This window comes from Pundamilia nyererei, unplaced genomic scaffold, assembly GCF_000239375.1.
Source record: "Pundamilia nyererei isolate P.nyererei 1_Seehausen unplaced genomic scaffold, PunNye1.0 scaffold00349, whole genome shotgun sequence".
Taxonomy (NCBI): Eukaryota; Metazoa; Chordata; class Actinopteri; order Cichliformes; family Cichlidae; genus Pundamilia; species Pundamilia nyererei.
Window position 1 is genome coordinate 368,115 of NW_005187750.1, and position 18,614 is coordinate 386,728.

The window sequence follows — 18,614 nt, forward strand, 5'->3', positions numbered from 1 at the left end:
CCCCTAACAAAAAAAACCCAAACAAAAACAAAAAAAACAGAAACACTAGATGAATGCAACACACTGGTGTAAAATTTAATGTAGGGCTGCTGTATTGGCATGATTTGTTTTTCCTGCATAGATGTACTAAAGGCCTAACTCTTCCTACTTTGTTTGCTTGTGTTTATTACATTGAAAAAGAATCCGGCTTGATGCAAGACTGTTTAAAAAAAACTCTCAGGGTTGCACACTGGTGTTGAATTTGAGAGTGCACTCTCCTCACCTCTCCTCTAATGTCTTCAACAGGTGATGATGATGGGGAACTCCAAGATTGCCAGCCTGTTGTTAGAAAAAGGAGCCAACCCCAACGTCCAGGACAGGCACGGGATAACGCCTGTCCACGACGCAGCTCGAACAGGCTTCCTTGACACCGTGGAGGTTCTGGTGGAGTACGGCGCCTCAGTAAACATCCCGGACAGGAGTGGCGCACTCCCTATTCACATCGCCATCCGGGAAGGCCACCGGGATGTTGTGAAGTATTTGGCGCCACGGTCCAACCTTAAACACGCCAACGTCAGCGGTCAGACAGCGGTAGACGTGGCCCGGGCTTCAGGTGTGCCGGATATGATTGACTTGCTTTTTTCGCACATTCATAGTTAGCCTGAAAAGTGGGTGTATTTTGCCTAACCCTAACCTCACACTTTGTTTCGCTTCAGTCCTGGTAACTTGATTTTTGTTGCTGTGTAAAGGATTTTTCTTTTCTTTTGTTAACAGTGGCTCAGCATTATTATGTGACAGGACATATTGTCTTGGCAGCTTATTTTCAGTGGATGGGTGGCTATATACTGTAGACACCTCTTTTGCACAGTGCAATTTAGGCACCTTATATGAACATATACATATATATCTGTTTTCCCTATGAATTGGGAGTGCACATTTGTAGATAGTCCCCCCCCCGCCCCCAGTGTTTTCTAATTATTTCCTTTGTGTAAGAATTGTAACAGTTGTATGTTGTTGTTTTTTTAATTTACAAAACTTGACATTGTGCACCCTGATTGCTTTGCATAGTTGTGTTTCTATTAATTAGATGTACTTAGAGTTTGAATTTACTCCTATTTATTGTTAAAATAGGATTGAATATTCCTCTTTGTAAATAGCAACCCTTATTGTGATTTGTTGAAATGTTATTTATATAAATACTTTTAAAATCTAAGTGAGATTATTCACTTCACTATTTGAAGAAGAAAGCACAAAATAAAGTGTTGAACTTGAAGTTTTGCTGTCTTTTCATTTTGATTTGGATTCTGTAATTGGCTAGTAAGAGCTACTGCTCTTGGGTTTCTGCTCACTGGGATCACTCAGGACATCTCAGCTTTTTGTGTGTGTGGGTGTGTGTGAATTTAGGGTGTCATAACAAAAGGCTAAAAACGAAGTGATTTACTTTTATTTTAATTTCTGGGCTTTAGTGGCCATTGGTCAGAACTGGCCTGGTGGGGTACAATCTGGACCACTGGATGCTGGGTAAATTGGTGAAAACTCCTACTCTGTAATTTTTAACAAAGAGCCATGCTGACCTGGTTCATTGAGTTTGATTGAAACATTTTTTTAATGATAGAAAGTTGAAAAACAGAAATTTTGCTGTAAGTAAATTTATTTTTTGTTCTTAGGCTAGATTTATTTCAGGTTTAATGTTTTAAGGAAGTACTTATTTACACTTAGTTTTTTTTTAATAGGTTACAGTGCAATGATTTTACTGTTAAAATGAGATTGAACTGCATGTGACCTATAAGTTTGACACTCCTGATGTAGAGAACGAAGGGGGATGGGGGGAGTAAATTATCACGGTTGCAAGAGGATTAAAATGAATATTTTTACTTTTGTTCAGTAAAATAGGAATAAAAAAAAAAAAACACTTGGTGTGGGAAATGCACTATGTAAATACATAGTGCATTTCCCACACCAAATGCTTTACACTATAAAGACACTATAAAGACACATTTATCAGCATATTCATATCAAACGTTTATTCTACCCACTATCGGGGCGATCGTGGCTCAAGAGTTGGGTGCTCGTCTTGTAATCGGAAGGTTGCCGGTCGGTCGCTGTGTCCTTGGGCAAGACACTTCACCTACCGCCTACTGGTGATGGCCAGAGGGGCCGATGGCACGATATGGCAGCCTCGCTTCTGTCAGTCTGCCCCAGGGCAGCTGTGGCTACAACTGTAGCTTACCTTCACCAGTGTATGAATGTGAGAGTGAATGAATAGTGGTATTGTAAAGCGCTTTGAGGGGTCCTGAAAAGCGCTATATAAAATGCAATCCATTATTATTATTTATTATCTATTGCACATCCACATGAACTTAAAATCAACAGTTATAATCACCAAGATATGTGTGTTTTCGGACTGATAGAAGAAAACTGGAGCGCCGGGGGAAAACCCACACAGGCACAGAAAAAACATGCAAACTACGCATCAGGCCTCAGGAAGGTTCACGTGCAGAAGTTTTTTTTTTTTCCTCCTGTGAGCCAAAACTGCTAACCGCTGCATCACCACACCACCTACTTGTCGCTGGAACATAAGAGTCCACAGATAATCTTTTCTTCACTATCTCAAAATTCCCGGCTCTGTCCGTGACTCCCGATGCTTCTCATGTTTTTAAAAATCCTCCAAAAAACCCCAAAACAAAATAGATTACCACAACTGAAAGAGGAATTTAATCAATCATTGTGTGCTTTTCTTTGCATCTTTCCATGCAGTCTTAACCGCTCAGACGTCCTTATGGTGATCCACCAAGGGCATTTGCAATAACTCCACGCTGGAATGTACAGCGCGGTGAAAAGTCTCACAAAGGTCACAAAGATAGCTGAACTGAAGTAGAAATGAATGAGAGCCCTGTTTTGTTGGAGCTTGTAGGTAACAGTGGCACAGTTTGCTGATGTTTGTGCTCGGGGCTCTCGTGGTACAATGGGCATTTTGTTTGCTTGTGTGCTGCTGGCCAACTTTACTTGCCAAGAAAGGAGATACAGTTCAACTGCTGCGCTCACAGCTCACTATGCAGACATCTATGATGTCACAGAACGATCACACAAATCAAAAATTTTTCAATAGAAAACTCACAAATTTCCATTTGAATGAAATAAAAAACAAACCAAGTGCTGTGCTTTAGAACAGCTGATAATATCTGCCTACTTTTAAATGCTGATCTTTTCATCTTCAAGGAATATTTTAACATTAAATGAATGTGATGTTTATTCAGCAGCGCTAATCCAGACTCAACTCAGACTCTGATGTTTGAGTAAAGTCTACTGGAGCAATTCTGCTCAAAATGCTGTCTTTCCCCACCCATATTTTCCCAGATAGTTTAGCAACTTTCCGCTCAGAGGTCTGCTTCGTCACCACGCCCTTAAATTGTGTAATAGATATTTAAGTATATTTTCTCACCCTAACATATAAATCAGTTACAAAACCAGGATGGTTAAATATACAGCCCAGCCACTAGGTAGAGCTCAGCGACTTCACTGACTGGGTGGGTGGCTGTTACATTCAAGCACTTCCTAAATGTGGCTGGGTTAATCCACAGATTGGGAGAAATATGCAGGTTTACAAGCAGCAGTAACAATAGTGGGAGTAAACAAGAAAACCCTGAATCAGCGTACTGGTGCAGTCACACGCAGATGTGTGTAAATTAAGATGACACAAAACTATCCAAATGTCTGACCGAACTAACGTAATAACTAAGATTTCACACTTCTTGTTTTTCTATTTTGCTTGGATTAAAGTGTATTTATTGTTAATACTTGTGTCTTTTTATATTATATTTATATGTCTGTTAATATCTATTTATATCTAAATACATGCACAGTGGATGCATCGGGGTAAGTATCTTGCCAAAGGATATTTGGTATGCAGACTGGAGCAGATGGGGATCGGTCTCTGTTTCTACACTTCATTTCATGCAGTTGTATGTATACTCAATTTTCCTCTGGGATTAATAAAGTTTCTCTGATTTTGATTAAAGAGCGGAGAGGAGCAGTGAGGGGTGACAGACATTAGGGGTGACACAGCTTCACGGATTCATAAACCACTTCTCCACAAATGCCCTTCACTAAAGGTGGGCAGATCAATCCAAATTTCAACAGTATCAATACCAACACTGGTATTTTTATCGGATCGATATTTGCGATTTGCCCACTGAATTGTTTTAAATCAATATACCTCAAACATGCACTGTGAAAAATGAATCTTTTTTGTGCTGACTGTCGTGTTTTACTTGGGTTTTACTTGGTATTGAATCGATACCAAACGACTGCCCCTGACCTCTGTTACAGCTGTGGTGATTATGTTGCCAAGAAAATAAATCTGCATAATTAACTAGCAGTTTGATCATTTGTTTAAAACATCAAACATCTGAATTTACTCTTTGCATTTTAGAATTTTGGTCCAACAAAACAAGATATTTGGTGAAATGAACTGGAGCACTTTGGTTTTGTAACACCGCTTTATTCAGATCTAGACCAAACTGTTTATTAGAATAATATGTCAAATAATCAGTAATTAAGATTATTAGTTGGTTGCAGATCTCTAATCTCTTTCATTTACGAATGTAATAGAGCTTAAAAGGATTTAGGGATTAGTTTCATATTTAAAAAATGCTCTCGTGCTCATGAAAGGAGGAGCTTCCCATGTGTGCAATTTTTACTAGACTGTAAGATGTAGAGAACTGCAAATCAAGTGCTTCCTTCATTTTTTTTCATTTGAAACTGTTATTCCCTCTGAATTGTTTGGCCTTTGGCATTTGGTGAGATTCCAAACGATGAGTCACTGGAAGCTGTTACACGCTCTGCTGTGCTTCTCACTTCATCAAGCTGCACGAAATCACAGCCTGCAGGAACTGAATGTGAACCTTTACCAGAAACACACATAGCTGAGACACCCAATAATCCGATTTTACAAAAGTAAACACCAAGCACAACCGGCGGCTCTCTGCACACTCCTCACAACCCAAAGCAACAACCATCTTGGAGACATTGTATTGCTATTTTTTCCAGTCAATTATTAGTCACATTTAGACTGCTACTTGACTGCAACTTTAACTGAGACTTAACCCTTTCATGAATGAATTATGAAAATCCTCATTCAGAATTTTTTTTCTTAAGTATTTCTATTCATCTTTAGGCATGAAAAAAAGATTTTTGAACTTCAATCTTTTAAACATGTACTTTTCAAAGAGTTTTTTACATGTCCACTTAGGCGGACAACAGATGTGTATGGGCTGACACATCATTGTCCAATGTAGTGGTTTATGTGTATACCATCAACACTGACACAAATACAAGAAAACAGCCTTTGAATAGCTGTCCACTGTAGTGACCACTATGTGTGAAAGGGTTAAAGAAATAGAGAAATTACTGACAAATCACTTACTTCCTACTGTGCAACTTATTTCCCTTCATAACATAAGTGCTAAATTCTCCCTAAAACATCTCAATTCCTTAATGTGACAGAAAATAGCACACACAGTAATCCTTCAATCAAGGGCAAGTGAGTGTGCTGATCGACACGAACATAGAAGTCACACAAGCCAGAACATGACCGACTGCAGTTCGTTTGAGCAGTGGAAGCTGTTTCCAGGAAGCACCGGTTTTATGTGCGTCTGAACATGAGATGTGAATGGAGGAAACAATGGTGAAGGAAAAGTGCAGAATCCATGCATCTAAAGTTTTGCATAAAGGATGTTTGAAATTTTTTAAAAAGAAAGAAAAACAAGATTTGAAGTAAAAATATATCCAGTTTAAAGCATTTAAACAGATCAGCCTAGCAAGTTTCCATAGTTGCATGTTACATGCCACAGCTTTTTAAAATTCTGCTGCCTGGACATCACCTCCAATTATCACCTGTACTATGCTGAAACATTAGTGGAAACAGCAGCCATTACCACTGGCACTCACATCATGCACAGTCATTGTTGTAGAGAGTGAACCTTTACCTTATATACCTCATACCACCCCAGTATGAGTTCACTCACTTCTCCATTTGACTGAATGTGTAAACAGAGATATGAACACCTTTTATCCAGCTACTGAAAGGCTTTTTCTCCCTCCACGTGTTTTGGAACTGAAACGGAGCGACATGAACCACCACACTGTAAGAAATGCATATTCACGCTGTGCAAACCCGTCAAGCAGGATACAGTTCAAAGGTCTTTAGTAAACAAACGGAGGTGCAGTCCCAAAACATTTAAAGGTTAAGGCTTGTTCGCTGTTTTATTTCTGTAAAGTACTTATAGCTCTTATTTCATCCCCACATACAGTATTAATCTGATCTTGAATTACAACACTTTTTTTGTTCCACTTTACATTTCTGTGTCATCTACTGAAGTAAAAATCAAGTTTTGTAAAAATTAAATGTAGATGTGTTTTTACACATTTTAACTTAATAAAAAAAGATGCTATTTTCAGGACAACACATAAAAAACATTTTCAAAATGTGAAAATCAAAAAATATGAATCATTTCGTTATGACTGCTTTTAAATAGAGTCTTTAAATCAGTTTTTAATGGATATGCAAAACTGGGACAATTAGGATTTCCACACTTGTCCACAGATGTGTTTTCCCTACTAGAAATACACAGTGTGGTTTAAGCTGCCTGGAGAAAGCGTGCGGGAGGCAGCCTTCATGATGTCCACTTAATGCAGTTTGCGGTTTGCATATGGCACAATTTGACATCACATGGACTTTGTGCTAGGCACCTGGTAGATTAAAGACCGTCTGATCCAACTGTGTTAGACCTTTGTGTTCTCACAAGCACCTCTTTAGGTCAGTCCTATGAAAGTCTTCAGCTTTAGAGTTACTGGTTCTCTTTTAGTGGTCAGCTGTGGTTTGGGTTTTCCTTTTGCTTCTCTCTGAAAAATATTTGGATCAAAAATGTTTTTTCAAGCTCACCCACCACTCTTTAATTAGAAAACACAAGTATGTGACGAACCTTAGCTCCACACACTCAGCTTTTATTTAACTTGCTTCTTACATCTGATGGCAGTTGATCCAGCAGGTTATCTTCTACTATCAGCCCACTCAGCAGGGGACAGTCCCCTATCTCCTGAGGTAAGTACTCCAGACGGTTTCCTTTAATATCCAGCCGGACCAGCTGGGCAAGGTTGGCTACTTTTGAGCTGAAGTGTGAAAGGCGGTTGTTACCAAGAATCAGCGTTTTTAGCCTTTTACAGGAGAACAGCTCTTCTGGCACTGTCTCTAAGGAGTTGAAAGCTGCGGAGAAGAACTGCAGGCTCTGCAGGATGTTCACTTCAGAAGGGAGCGAAGTGAGTTGATTGTGAGAGATGTCGAGGTGCCGGAGTTTGGTGCAGTAGAAGAGCCGAGAGGGAAGCTTTCCTAGCTTGTTCCAGCTAATGTCCAGTGTCTCCAAGGTATGCAGCTTAGATATATGTTCAGGGATGTATGAGATTTTATTGTGCCATAGCCGAAGTGTCACTAAATGCCTGCAGTGCTGTAAGCTCAGGATCTCCTCCACAGTAGTGAGTTTGTTTTCCTTCAGGTCCAGCTCCTGCAGATTGCTCAGGCTGAAGACAGCACTTGGGATGCGCTCCAACTCACAGCCCACTAATTCCAGTGAAACTAAGTTGGTTAACTTCTTCAGGATGCTTAAAGCCTGGACCCTGACACTTTCATTGTAGATACGCAAGCGCTGCAACTGGAACGCAACATCTCCTATGCTGGAGGGGATCTTTGTAAGTTTGGAGCGAAAAGTGAGGACCCTCAAAGCTCTAAGCTCTTTAAAGGAATCCAGAATGGGACTTTTGGACACCTCGTTGGTTAAAGGACCTTCCAGGTGGAGCTCTTCCAGGCAGTGTAAGGTGTACATCCACACAGGAACCTCTTCTAAATGCTCAAAGGTTAGATATAGAATCTTTAAATGTTCTCTCAGGTGGTTTAGGGCAGCAACTTGGAGCTTTGCGGGGCAGTAGACCATTGATAACTCCTGGAGAGACTCTAGCTTTGCTATACTAGCCGGTATGGTGACATTCTTCATCTGCTCGAGTTTGAGTGATTCCAGTTCGGGAATTTCAAAAACGGTTTCTGGAAGCCCTGGTAACATTAACAGGTGTAGCTCTAGACGGTTTCTGGTGTTCCTGGCTAGACGCGTGCGCAACTTTTTGTCAGTCCACTCGTAGTTTAGATTAAGCTGATGGAGGCGGCTCTCGCTGACTTCGGAAAGAAAGACAGCAAACCTTTTAGAATAAAGAGCATCATATTGGTCCACAAGATGCAGGAGGAAGGCAAAATCATTCTTCACATCAGGTATGTCATTAATTCCGGTCTCCAGTCTGACCTGCTCAAAGTAGTACTCCTTTAGAGGTCGATGGAAAAGCCAGTAGAGGGTATAGATACGCAGAAGTCCAAATACGGCCACAAAGCAGATATAGCAGTAGGCAAGCTTGGAGAAAAGATGTGCTTTGTTGTGGTTACAGCAATAGATATCAAAACCAGTCAGCTCAGGCGGAACCAAACACTGCACAACTATCTCAATGTTAGGTACCAGCAATGCGGTGTAAATAATAATCAAAAGAAAATGGATGACCTTTACTGACGTTTGCAGAACGTACATGTGGTACAAAATGTCTTTTTCCTCCACATGAGTTCGGAGCTTCTTCACCTTTTCAAATAGAGCTTTGGCTTGCTCTCCTTCCTTCTTATCCAACAAAGAGAGGGTAGACTTCGGTTCTGCACTTTTCTTTTCTTGATTAGACTTAACAGAGCAGGAGCGAAGAAGGCCCACAGTCTCCTCCTCATCGATTTGTCCTTCTGTGGAGCCTTTAGTCATAGTGTTCCTCCTCCAGTTGACTAGCTTCTCCTCGCCTCTTTCCTCAGAAACTTCACTCAGGGCTCTTGTGGTCCAGGGTGAGTCAAAGCACTTGTCAAGAATGTTGACAAAGAGATCAATTTTAGAAGATGTCCCAGGAAACTTGAACCAGAAGCTGCTTGTTACCATGAAGATTATGGTGTGGATAACCACGAGGTACGGAAAGTACTTTGCATACCAGTGAACAGACCTCTCATAGCAATAGTTGTTGACGAACACGTATTGATGAATGTCCAGATTGTTCTTCCGCCCAAACACCTCCACTATGATGGGGCTCGCCGGGGTCACCAGTGTGTTCTGCAACTTCTCATTGTCCCCATAACTGCTGATGTTGCTGCAGTCAATTGCTTTTGGTGTTGGACTGGTGAAGTGGCTTGGCAGGCATGCAATCTTGTCTTGGGTGAGCTATAAAAAAAAAAGAACATAATAATATCGTGATTAAAAACAAAGCCCGGTTCACTTGTTGGTACTCAAGTATTTCTGACTGGAGAACAGCAAAGCCTAAACTAATCCGCTTGTTCTCACTCTCAGGCGTAACATAGTCACGATTTGTCAAATCCCGAGGCGTTCCTGAGGAATGCAAAAGGTGACCTTCCGCGTTCTTATGCTACGTGCCAGGTTATGGATGAAATCTAGCAGAATGATGCTCCCGCCGTAATACACGTTCCAGCCATGTATTCCAGCCCTAACCCTAACTCTATCCCTAACCTCAACCAGCATGTTAGATAGTGTTTTCCAAAGTAATTTAAGTAAAACAAACGCACACGTGTAGATTCATTCCAAACAGTTCTCATGTTTCCTCATTTTTCTGATCTTGTAATATAGGGACGTGATGGGTTCCCGGAAGTGTAATATACTGACAATTTATCACTTAGTGTATAATGCTACGCTTTGGGAGTGATGAACTAACAGGTTTCACCTTGCGCGTAAAGCCTAAATGCACAAGCTAAAAACTGCAGATGATAAAATCAGAGAGGGGTTTAAAAATACACGAAATCCTCCGCCCTTTGATGCGTCATCAAACAGACGAGCAACAATCAGAAACAGGCTTATACTTTCCAAGCCATGACATCAGACATGACACTACTTGGAGGGATGATCCATTCCACCTCTTCATTTCAGAGTAAAAGTCACTATTAACATGCTGCTGTAGGAAAGCAAGAAAAAATCCATCACCAAAGCAGAAGATTCCACTGTAGTGGAATATCTTCTTTATTGTTTTTTAATTAACGAGATTTTGTGCTGCTGCAGAGGTTAATGAGCACAGCGTGTCTAACAGCACTAAGTGAAAGGGAGATTTAATTCTGCCATTTCTATTTTTACATTTAATTCGATTACCTATGTCTGAAGAAGAAATCACAACACTAAAATCCACAATTAGAAAGTGCTTCGCAGTCTGGATAAAAACAGATGAAAGAATAAAAGTACATATTTATACTTACAAACACACAGTCTTTCATTCATTCCTACATACACACTTATGTATACACATATGAGAAGAACAAAAGGCCAAAAATAATTAATGGCTTTATTTATGGCCTTTTGTTATGAGTATTGACTAGTTTTTTGTTAGCAGCCTAGGTGCTGTATTCTAGGCCAATGGTAGACGGGCTAAAGCAGACTGAGAAATGCATGTGAAAAGTGAGTTAGTTATAACTAACTACTAACTACTATGTACTATGTACAAAAATTTCTTCATTACTGGTAGGTTTTTGAGATATTTCGTAAATGAAAGAAACCAGACTGGATAAACTTTGAGTTGTGAAAATTTTGGTCGAAAATAGCAGATGATTTAATATTTTTAATTTAAAATTAAATGTGTGTGTTACACCATCCTTGTAAAGGTGGTGGTTACCGGTATATGTTTAATTGCTTGGTTGAAATCCATAATTACTTTATAAATGTTACACTGACAGAAGTAATAAATAATAAATATTCTAATGAGTGTCAGACTATAGAGACCCCCTTTGGTTGCTGAATTATTTTCACACATTCAGCTTCGCCAAACAGACTGTGTAGATGGTGCAGCAATTCAGACAGCTTTGTGACCAATTCTTTTCATGAATGCGTCCCCTGTAATGCCCCTTTGTTGTTGGTGTCTACGCTTAAACAACAATTTAGTACAATTAGAGGAATAAACTGATGCTTCTGCTCTGAAAAACACAACAGTTAGAAAATCTGCAGTAAACAAGTTGTGAAATTTGTATGTTATTATATCTGATTAGCGCTGACTACACTGTAGTCCCTTTGCTTTACTTTGGTGCTATTTTAATGTGACACAGAAATGATATTCATGTGATGAGAGACACACATTAAGCAGCCAGTTTGTGATCTGAATGTGCACAAAGTGGGTCAGGAGAAACAAGTTCGTTCAGCTGTAGTTAGTGCATGCATTTTTGCGTGACTGGGTGGCCAGATAATGCAGGAATTATCATGGCATCTACAATGAGACAGACAAGGTCAGCGATGACTTGGTTTTACTTTTTGAAAACTTATGGACACAAAGTGTAGACACCTTACCTGCAAAGTGCATCCAAAGACTCCAATCATGAGCATAGCAATGCACAGATACTCTGTGAAAACATCCCACCATGGCTTCAGGACCCTATACTTCGAGCTGGGCTCTGTGCCGAGGGATCTGAATTCACCCACTGGGATCATCCTGGCTGCTGCTCCACACTGATGAAAGGAGACGAAAGGAAAGGAACGAGTGGATTTGAGCAATGAAGCTGGAACAGGCTTTCAATGCAGAGAAGTCTCCAGAGAAAATCTTGTCAAAGGTTTTAAAGTTACATGACACAAAGAACACACATGAGCTTTGGCTGTTTATTGACCTTGAATGAATGGACGCTCCTCCTGCGCTCAAAGGGGGATTCAAACAGGATGAACTAGTCTGACAACAAAGAGAGTCTCTCTCTCTCTCTCGAAAGAATGGAAACAATTTTGTGTCCCGAAGCCCACCTTAATAGATAAACAGAGAAAGAAGGACAGAAGCTCCACTGTTTTATAACAATACTACTGCATCAAAACGAGATAAATAGCCTGTTCATTTGTGATGTGAGCTGTGCGCATTTGTGCACACACAGGTAACCAAATACAAATCATTGCAGCAGACTTCTGTCTGGCTAATTTCTTCTTAACATCGCTGCTTGTGTTAAATTTGAGGTAAAAGTGGCGTTTCTTGTGGCGTTGTCTTCATTTAACAACGCAGGTAATTAGTGAACTTCCAAAGCTACTTCCTAAATCAAACGAGTATAACCTCGAGAACTTATCTCCCATTAAGTTTCCACTGAAGTTTGAAATTATCTCAGAAGTTTCGCCCAACAGAGTAAAACAGAAGCAAGCGTCAGCAAGATTAATTTTACATACCTGCGCGCACACAGGATCCTCTGGTGTCCGGTGGCAGTGGCCAGAGTTTTTTCATCACTTTCAGAGGCGCTCACCGGTGTGAAGCTCGCGAGAAATCACGCGGCACAAACAAGCGAGGTTTTCAAAATAAAACCACTGTCAGCGAGCATGTTCAACGCATGTGAGCGCTGACTTTACAGAGGCACACTTCAAGTAATCTATACGTAGTTAATGTGATTACTGCAGTTAGTGTATATTTGCGCCCCTAGCAAGAATTTAAAATGAGGCTTTATATGAAATTAACCCATAAGACTCCAGACCCATTTTTACTTTCAGGAAAACTAGGAGAGAGTGAATGCTAAAACTTGAACAGAAGATTTCTTCAATGTGTAGAAGATGAGTTAATAGATCAAAGTGTATAAGCGGACATTTCTTCACCTATCACAATACAAGATACCGGTCCTAACAATCAACAATCAACAACCCATAAACCCATCAGAATGCAAGCACGTGGTCTGCTATCGTATGACTTTCAAATGATAAGAAGGCATGGTTATTAAATAACGCTCCTGGTCTCACGCAAGACAAAGCAGGAACAGCCTCCTTATTTTTCAGCCACACCTCGATTAGTGTTGCGTAACCTTGACATTTTTGTAAAGTCATGCTGTGGTAATATTCGGGAGAAGAAGGGAAGAGAGGAAGTTACCGCAGTGACTTTCTTTCCGCCCAAACTGAATCACAAAGTTATCATCCTCCTGTGTTTGACGTGCATTTCTTATTACAATCTGACGTCGGGTGTTAAGCAAAAAAGTTTAGAGGCCTATTAACTGCTTAAATTTCCATCTGCAATATTTGAAAGATATTTTCTTCCAACGAGAAACTGATGACGCAACTGTATATCTTCAAAGATTCTTTTTTAAGTCTGTGTTTTTTAGGCCTGTGTTTGCCAAGTCTTAATACTCTTGTAAGCCCACACAATACTTCTCGGTAGTGTAAACAGTGGTCTACCTTATCCACCTGCTGGGTTTAGCCAGGAAATTAGATGTGTTGGGAGGTATCATGGGTGGTCGGTAAATGACATACCTGCTTTTGACTCACTGAAAAACACACTAGAAAGATCATAAAAATGAGACTTTGCACACTAGTATCTACACGCACACTTTATTAGGTGCATCTTGCTCATACTGGGCTGAAGCTGTTTTTGCCATGTCCTAATCCTTCATGGCATAGATTCAAAAACATTACTCAGACATTTGGGTCCTTATTGATCACACCTTCACTGTCAGCTGCACATCCATGATATGAATCTCCGGTTCCACCACATTCCAAAGATGCCTTATTAGATTGAGGTCTGGTGACTGCCGAGGCCATCAGAGAATTGCAAACTCATTGTCATTTTCAGGAAACTGGTTTGAGACTATTTAAGCTCAACATCCTACAGGTTATTCCACTAAAATCAGGATAATGTCGAAAATGGGTACACTTTGGTCATTAAGAGATGGACATGGTCAGAAAGAACGCACAGGTAGGATGTGGAGTTTAAATGATGCTCAGTTGGGGCTCAAAGTATACACTTCACCATCACGAGCAGCCTGAACATAAATAGAAAGCAGGATTGCTTGCTTACATGAGATTCTGACCCCACCACACAAATTTTGCAGCAGAAATTAAGAATCATCAGAGCAAGAGAGGAGAAATGATGTGGGTTTCTGCTCTTGTTCCCATCTGCTTCAACATTTCGCCTCTACTAAAGATACTCTTCTGCATATCTTGGTTGTAACAAGTGCTAAATTAGTTACTGCATCAACAAGAGTGTTTTTTCCTGCTAATTTGACATTTCCTCTTTTTTGCTGTATTCCGTGTAAACGCTAAAGGTGGTTGTGTTGGGGGGAAATCCCAGCACATCTGCAGTTTCTAAAAAAAAAAAAACTCGCCTGGCCCCAACAGCCACACCACATTCAGAGTCACTTAGAATCATCTTGATGACATTCACTTTGAACTTCAATAGGCCACGTAGACCATGTGTTCATGCCCGAATGTAGTGGGACGCTGACACGTGATTGTATGATTAGATAGTTGCATTAATAAGTAGTTAATCAGATGTACCTATCAAAGTGGGCAGGGAGCATCCATCTTTAGCAAAAAGCGTAAGTTGGTAACTTTATTTTAGGGTAAATGTAGAAATAAAATACAAGAAGATATGAAGGCGCATTAGCTCCCTCTAGTGGCCACTACTGATTTGAAAACAGCACAAATGAACGTAACATCAAGAATAAAAAAAACAGGAAAAAAAAACAAAACACACACACACAACCCAGCAACTATCAGAACTAAAATTATTACATGACTACAGCAGTGCAATAAACACATTTTAATTAACAGTGCATTACTGTACAGGGTAGGTCTTGCTTGGGGGGAGAAATGTACAAAGCAGATGCTTTTAAATATTTTCATCTCTAATCCAAACACTGGACAGGGGGGGAAAGGTCCCTTTCAAGGTGAAGCGTCGGTTTCTCTTTTTTTTTTTTTTTTTTGGGTTTTTTTTTAAACAAACATCCAAAATCTGCATTAACAGGCATTCCTAGTTTGTTACAATGCATGCTAGTTATTAAAACACTACACCAGAGTCCAATTTAATACAAAGCTGATGTCAGTTTAGAGGAAGAAGAAAAATCACAAAGGACCTGAACAAATAAATAAAAAAGTGAGCTCTGAATTCCTGTACAAGACTTTGTAGAATATCAATGTACAAAACATCACTTAAAAACATTTGTAGCTTAAACCGCTGTTACAAATACATTTTTTTAAGCAAGTTTTTCTCCCCCCCCCCCCCTTTTTTTTTTTTTTTTTTTTTTTTAAAATCATTAGTATACAATATTTGAACACGAATGCACAAACATGGTCATTTGTGTCTGAGGTCTCAAGGATGTGAAAATCCAAAAAAAATTGTTTACTGCGCGCGGGAGGGTCTCATTTCTGTCTGCAAATAGTGAGATGTTTCAATTCAGGCCGTTTAAATGCTACAGTATTGATTCCTCTAAACACAGCCTAAACTAATTTCTTCATTCTGTTGGCGCTTTGCACACCGATCCCACTGGACGACAATCGTGGAGCCCGAGAAGAAGCATCGCTCAGTATTTTACTAAAGTTTCACATTTTATGCAATCAGTTAAAGAACACATTTGTTACTATGCAGACTCTTGTATCAACACTTGAATTTTTGACAGTGGGCCTCATGGAAGAACCACTTGCTTAAAGCAGATCTTTTCTACCAAAATCTGAGATGACAATTTATACAATTTGGCAGGTGCATGCACATTTTCCCCCACACCCGTACAGCTGCATAATGACTGCAGTTGAAGGAACAGAAACTCAGCTGCCAGTTTATGATTATACACACTTAACTAGATGTAATGCTCTATAATATGACATCCTGCAATAAATCCTACCTTCATGAAGGTTGTAATTTCTGATTAAGTGGTTCCATAAAAAGGAGGTGATTCTGTGGAAGTGTTATGCACCAAAGTGACAGGCGTTTATTATTTTGCCCCAGTAAGATCACTAAAAGGCAACAAAACAGTAGAAACCCACTGTGAAAGCTGGATTTACTGCAGGACTGCTAGTTTTAGCTGTGCCTACCAAAATAAACCTGCAGCCGAGCATCAGGTAGTCATGTAAGAAAGGCTAAAGTATTTCTTCTTGGAATCTAACAGCACACGTCATGGTTGGTGTTGCAGGCGAGGGATCACACCAACACCAAATGCCTCGCACAGGACGTTTGTTCTTGGATTTAAAACTGGAACCACCTTGCCAGCTTGCTTGAAAACCCTCTTTTATATCACAGGTATATTCTTGTGTGTGATCCAGTAATCCAAAATGTTCTTGAAAATATTTAAGGTGGGATAAGAGCTCTGGAGCTGCAGAATCTGTCTTCAGCTTAGATCAACAACAACCGATTTAAATATCTTCCGCGTGCCTTCACAGGCGTCATACAGGATGTCCACTTTAAATAAAAATAGATTATTTGCAAAAAAATGAGTTCTAAACAGATGGTGAGTTTAAACAAGTACATTACTACTAAAAATAACAGCAAATAACTGTCTACATATACAATAAACAGGAGGGAAATAATGGTTCCTGTGCTATATCAAAAACCTGTTACTACACAGGTTGTTTTGGACTGCTAGTACTGGATATATCCAACATCAGGAGCTTAAATTCTTCTTCTTTATTTATTTATGTATTCTTTTTTAATGTGCAGATTGTGATTTTGTAAAGAACTATTCGACTGAATTAAGATGGTCTGTATAAGCACGTCAAACAAGCTCTTGCATGAGGCCCACTGTACGATCTTCATCTTGTGGCTCTCTGGGTTAACACTAATTTCCACACAGTGACTCAGCCTGTGCCTTCCCACACAAGCACCTCAGGAGAATATACCGACATAGTGATAATGCCCACAGGCATTGTAATGGCACTTTGATTGCGCCCCCCCCCCCCCCACACACACGCTACGTTTTGTTTACATAATCGATCGCTTGAAGTATTTCCTTCACCTATCAGATTTAGTTTGCTCTTTAAATGCAATAAAGAGCCCCTGATGACTCATTGGGCCAGTAAAGTGACCTTTTTATTATGGAGCCCTTTACAAATGATGATCTAGCTGAGGGCTTTAAATGCCGCGTTGGAGCACAAAGCTAGACTGTCTGGATCTTATAACGTTACTCAATTTAAAGGACCAGTTTTCACAGGTCAGTTTTGAGATGCGTGTCAGTGTGTGGATCGGGTCCTGCTCAGATCTTCGCGTGCATTTGCCGAAGGGTCCGCCTTGCCACTGGTTCTTCCACCGTCACACGCCTGACACTGCAATAAATCCTTTTGGCAGGGCTCCATGGTGACAGCCACTCCCACGCCGCTGCGGCCTGAAGTCATGTGGGTCACCTCTGACCAAGTGTCCTGCTCTGGGTCGTAACACTCCACACTGTCGAGGAAAGTGCTGCCATCGTAACCTCCTGTAAGCACAGCACAGATCTGAGCTATGGATAACAAACACTAAGTGGAGTGAGTAAATAGGAGTTAGTTATTGCTACTGTGACTCATAAAAACTTAAATATTTACATTTTATAGTCACAAAAACTGAACAAGTTACCCAAGGCTAATCATGCCTTGCAAAATCCATCTAAACACTTAACGATTACACTACAAAGAGTTTTAATACGCAGACACATGAAAAAGAAAGCACATCCTGTTTCTAATTTTGACTTCCTAGGTAAACAACATCACATGACATATTACACACTCTGGCATTATTTATTTAACACAAACTGAAAAGCAGAGGCAGTGTGTGAAAACCAAAAAAACTAAATAAAAACAAACAAACAAACAAACAAACAAACCTGCAAAGACGCAATTGAACAAACCACAAGACAACCGTCCATGGTGGTGAAGGTGTGATGATATGGGCATGTTTTACAGCCACAAAACCAAAGTACTGTTTACCAACGTATTCTAGAGTCAAGTGTGAGGCCATCTGCCTGACAGCTGAAGTTTGGCCAAAACTAGGTCATGCAACAGGCCAATGATCGTGAGAACAGTAGCAAAGCTACTAAAGAATGGCTGAAAAAGTAAACAATGAAGGTGTTGTAATATCCCAAAGTCCAAACCTCAACCTGAATGAAATGCTGTGGTGTGGTGCTCGTGACCTAAATGAGTACCGGCTCACACCCAATGATTGTAAATGTGGGAGGTGAACAAAATAATTGCATTGATATCGGTATAATAATTAAAACATATTTTGTAAATCAAATCGTTGCTTTTCTCTCAGCAGGCTTCTACGAGCTACATTACTCACCCAACACATAGATGCGTCCATGCAGCGCAGTGACTCCCAGAGCACTGCGTCTGTGCCTCATGGAGGCAGCAAAGCTCCACGTATCGGTTTCTACATCATAGCGCTCCACCGTGTTCAGCTGGTTGGTGCCGTCGTATCCGCCCATCACAAAGATCTGATTGCCAAGTGCACACACACCTAAAAGAAAAGGTCAACTGTTTCATTTATTCAAACTAAATGTGGGCAGACACATGTAAGCACATGCCAGAACTGGCTGAAGAAAAGAGTAACGTCTACGCTACGGTCACAGGTAGCTTTGTTTTGACTGCCATCATAAAAAAAAGAAAAAAGAAAAGACAATTAAAACTCCAGGCCAAACATGTATTTAAGGACACACAAAGAAAGACATACACACTCCCCACATAAGTGTTTTGTTTTTTCTTTAATGCGTTTCTTGATTAAGAAAAATCATTGCCTCTGCCAAGGAGGTTGTGTTTATTATAACACTTGTGTGAGGGTTGTAAAATGTTACCAATCCATTCAAATTTGGCTTACATCCACCATGATCTTAAAAGGTCAAC

The 18,614-nt window shown here is 40.1% G+C and overlaps 3 protein-coding genes across 4 annotated transcripts in view; 1 reads left to right on the top strand and 2 right to left on the bottom strand.

The window, feature by feature from the left end:
- The window catches only part of cdkn2d (cyclin-dependent kinase inhibitor 2D (p19, inhibits CDK4)), a 2,718-nt gene extending 1,466 nt beyond the window's left edge, over window positions 1–1,252 (top strand). The window contains exon 3 of the mRNA XM_005752226.1: window positions 286–1,252. Coding sequence (XP_005752283.1) covers window positions 286–639 — 354 coding nt within the window. The 3' untranslated portion in view covers window positions 640–1,252. The remainder of the gene's footprint in view (window positions 1–285) is intronic.
- Window positions 1,253–6,461: 5,209 nt separating this feature from the next.
- LOC102205968 (volume-regulated anion channel subunit LRRC8C) lies at window positions 6,462–12,255 on the bottom strand. Of its 2 annotated transcripts, none has more exons than XM_005752228.1 (3): window positions 12,225–12,255; window positions 11,376–11,534; window positions 6,462–9,260 (listed from the first exon to the last, which is right to left on the bottom strand). In XM_005752228.1, exons 2-3 carry the CDS (start codon window positions 11,514–11,516, stop codon window positions 6,978–6,980), a joined length of 2,424 nt encoding a protein of 807 aa, XP_005752285.1. In that variant the 5' UTR covers window positions 11,517–11,534; window positions 12,225–12,255; the 3' UTR covers window positions 6,462–6,977. The 2 variants fall into 2 exon arrangements, with proteins under 2 accessions (XP_005752285.1, XP_005752284.1); XM_005752227.1 differs by lacking the exon at window positions 12,225–12,255 and adding an exon at window positions 11,690–11,805.
- A 3,018-nt stretch (window positions 12,256–15,273) lies between these two features.
- The window catches only part of keap1b (kelch-like ECH-associated protein 1b), a 16,853-nt gene continuing 13,512 nt past the window's right edge, over window positions 15,274–18,614 (bottom strand). The window contains exons 6-7 of the mRNA XM_005752229.1: window positions 18,055–18,231; window positions 15,274–17,215 (exon numbers count right to left, since the gene is read on the bottom strand). Coding sequence (XP_005752286.1) covers window positions 16,974–17,215; window positions 18,055–18,231 — 419 coding nt within the window. The 3' untranslated portion in view covers window positions 15,274–16,973. The remainder of the gene's footprint in view (window positions 17,216–18,054; window positions 18,232–18,614) is intronic.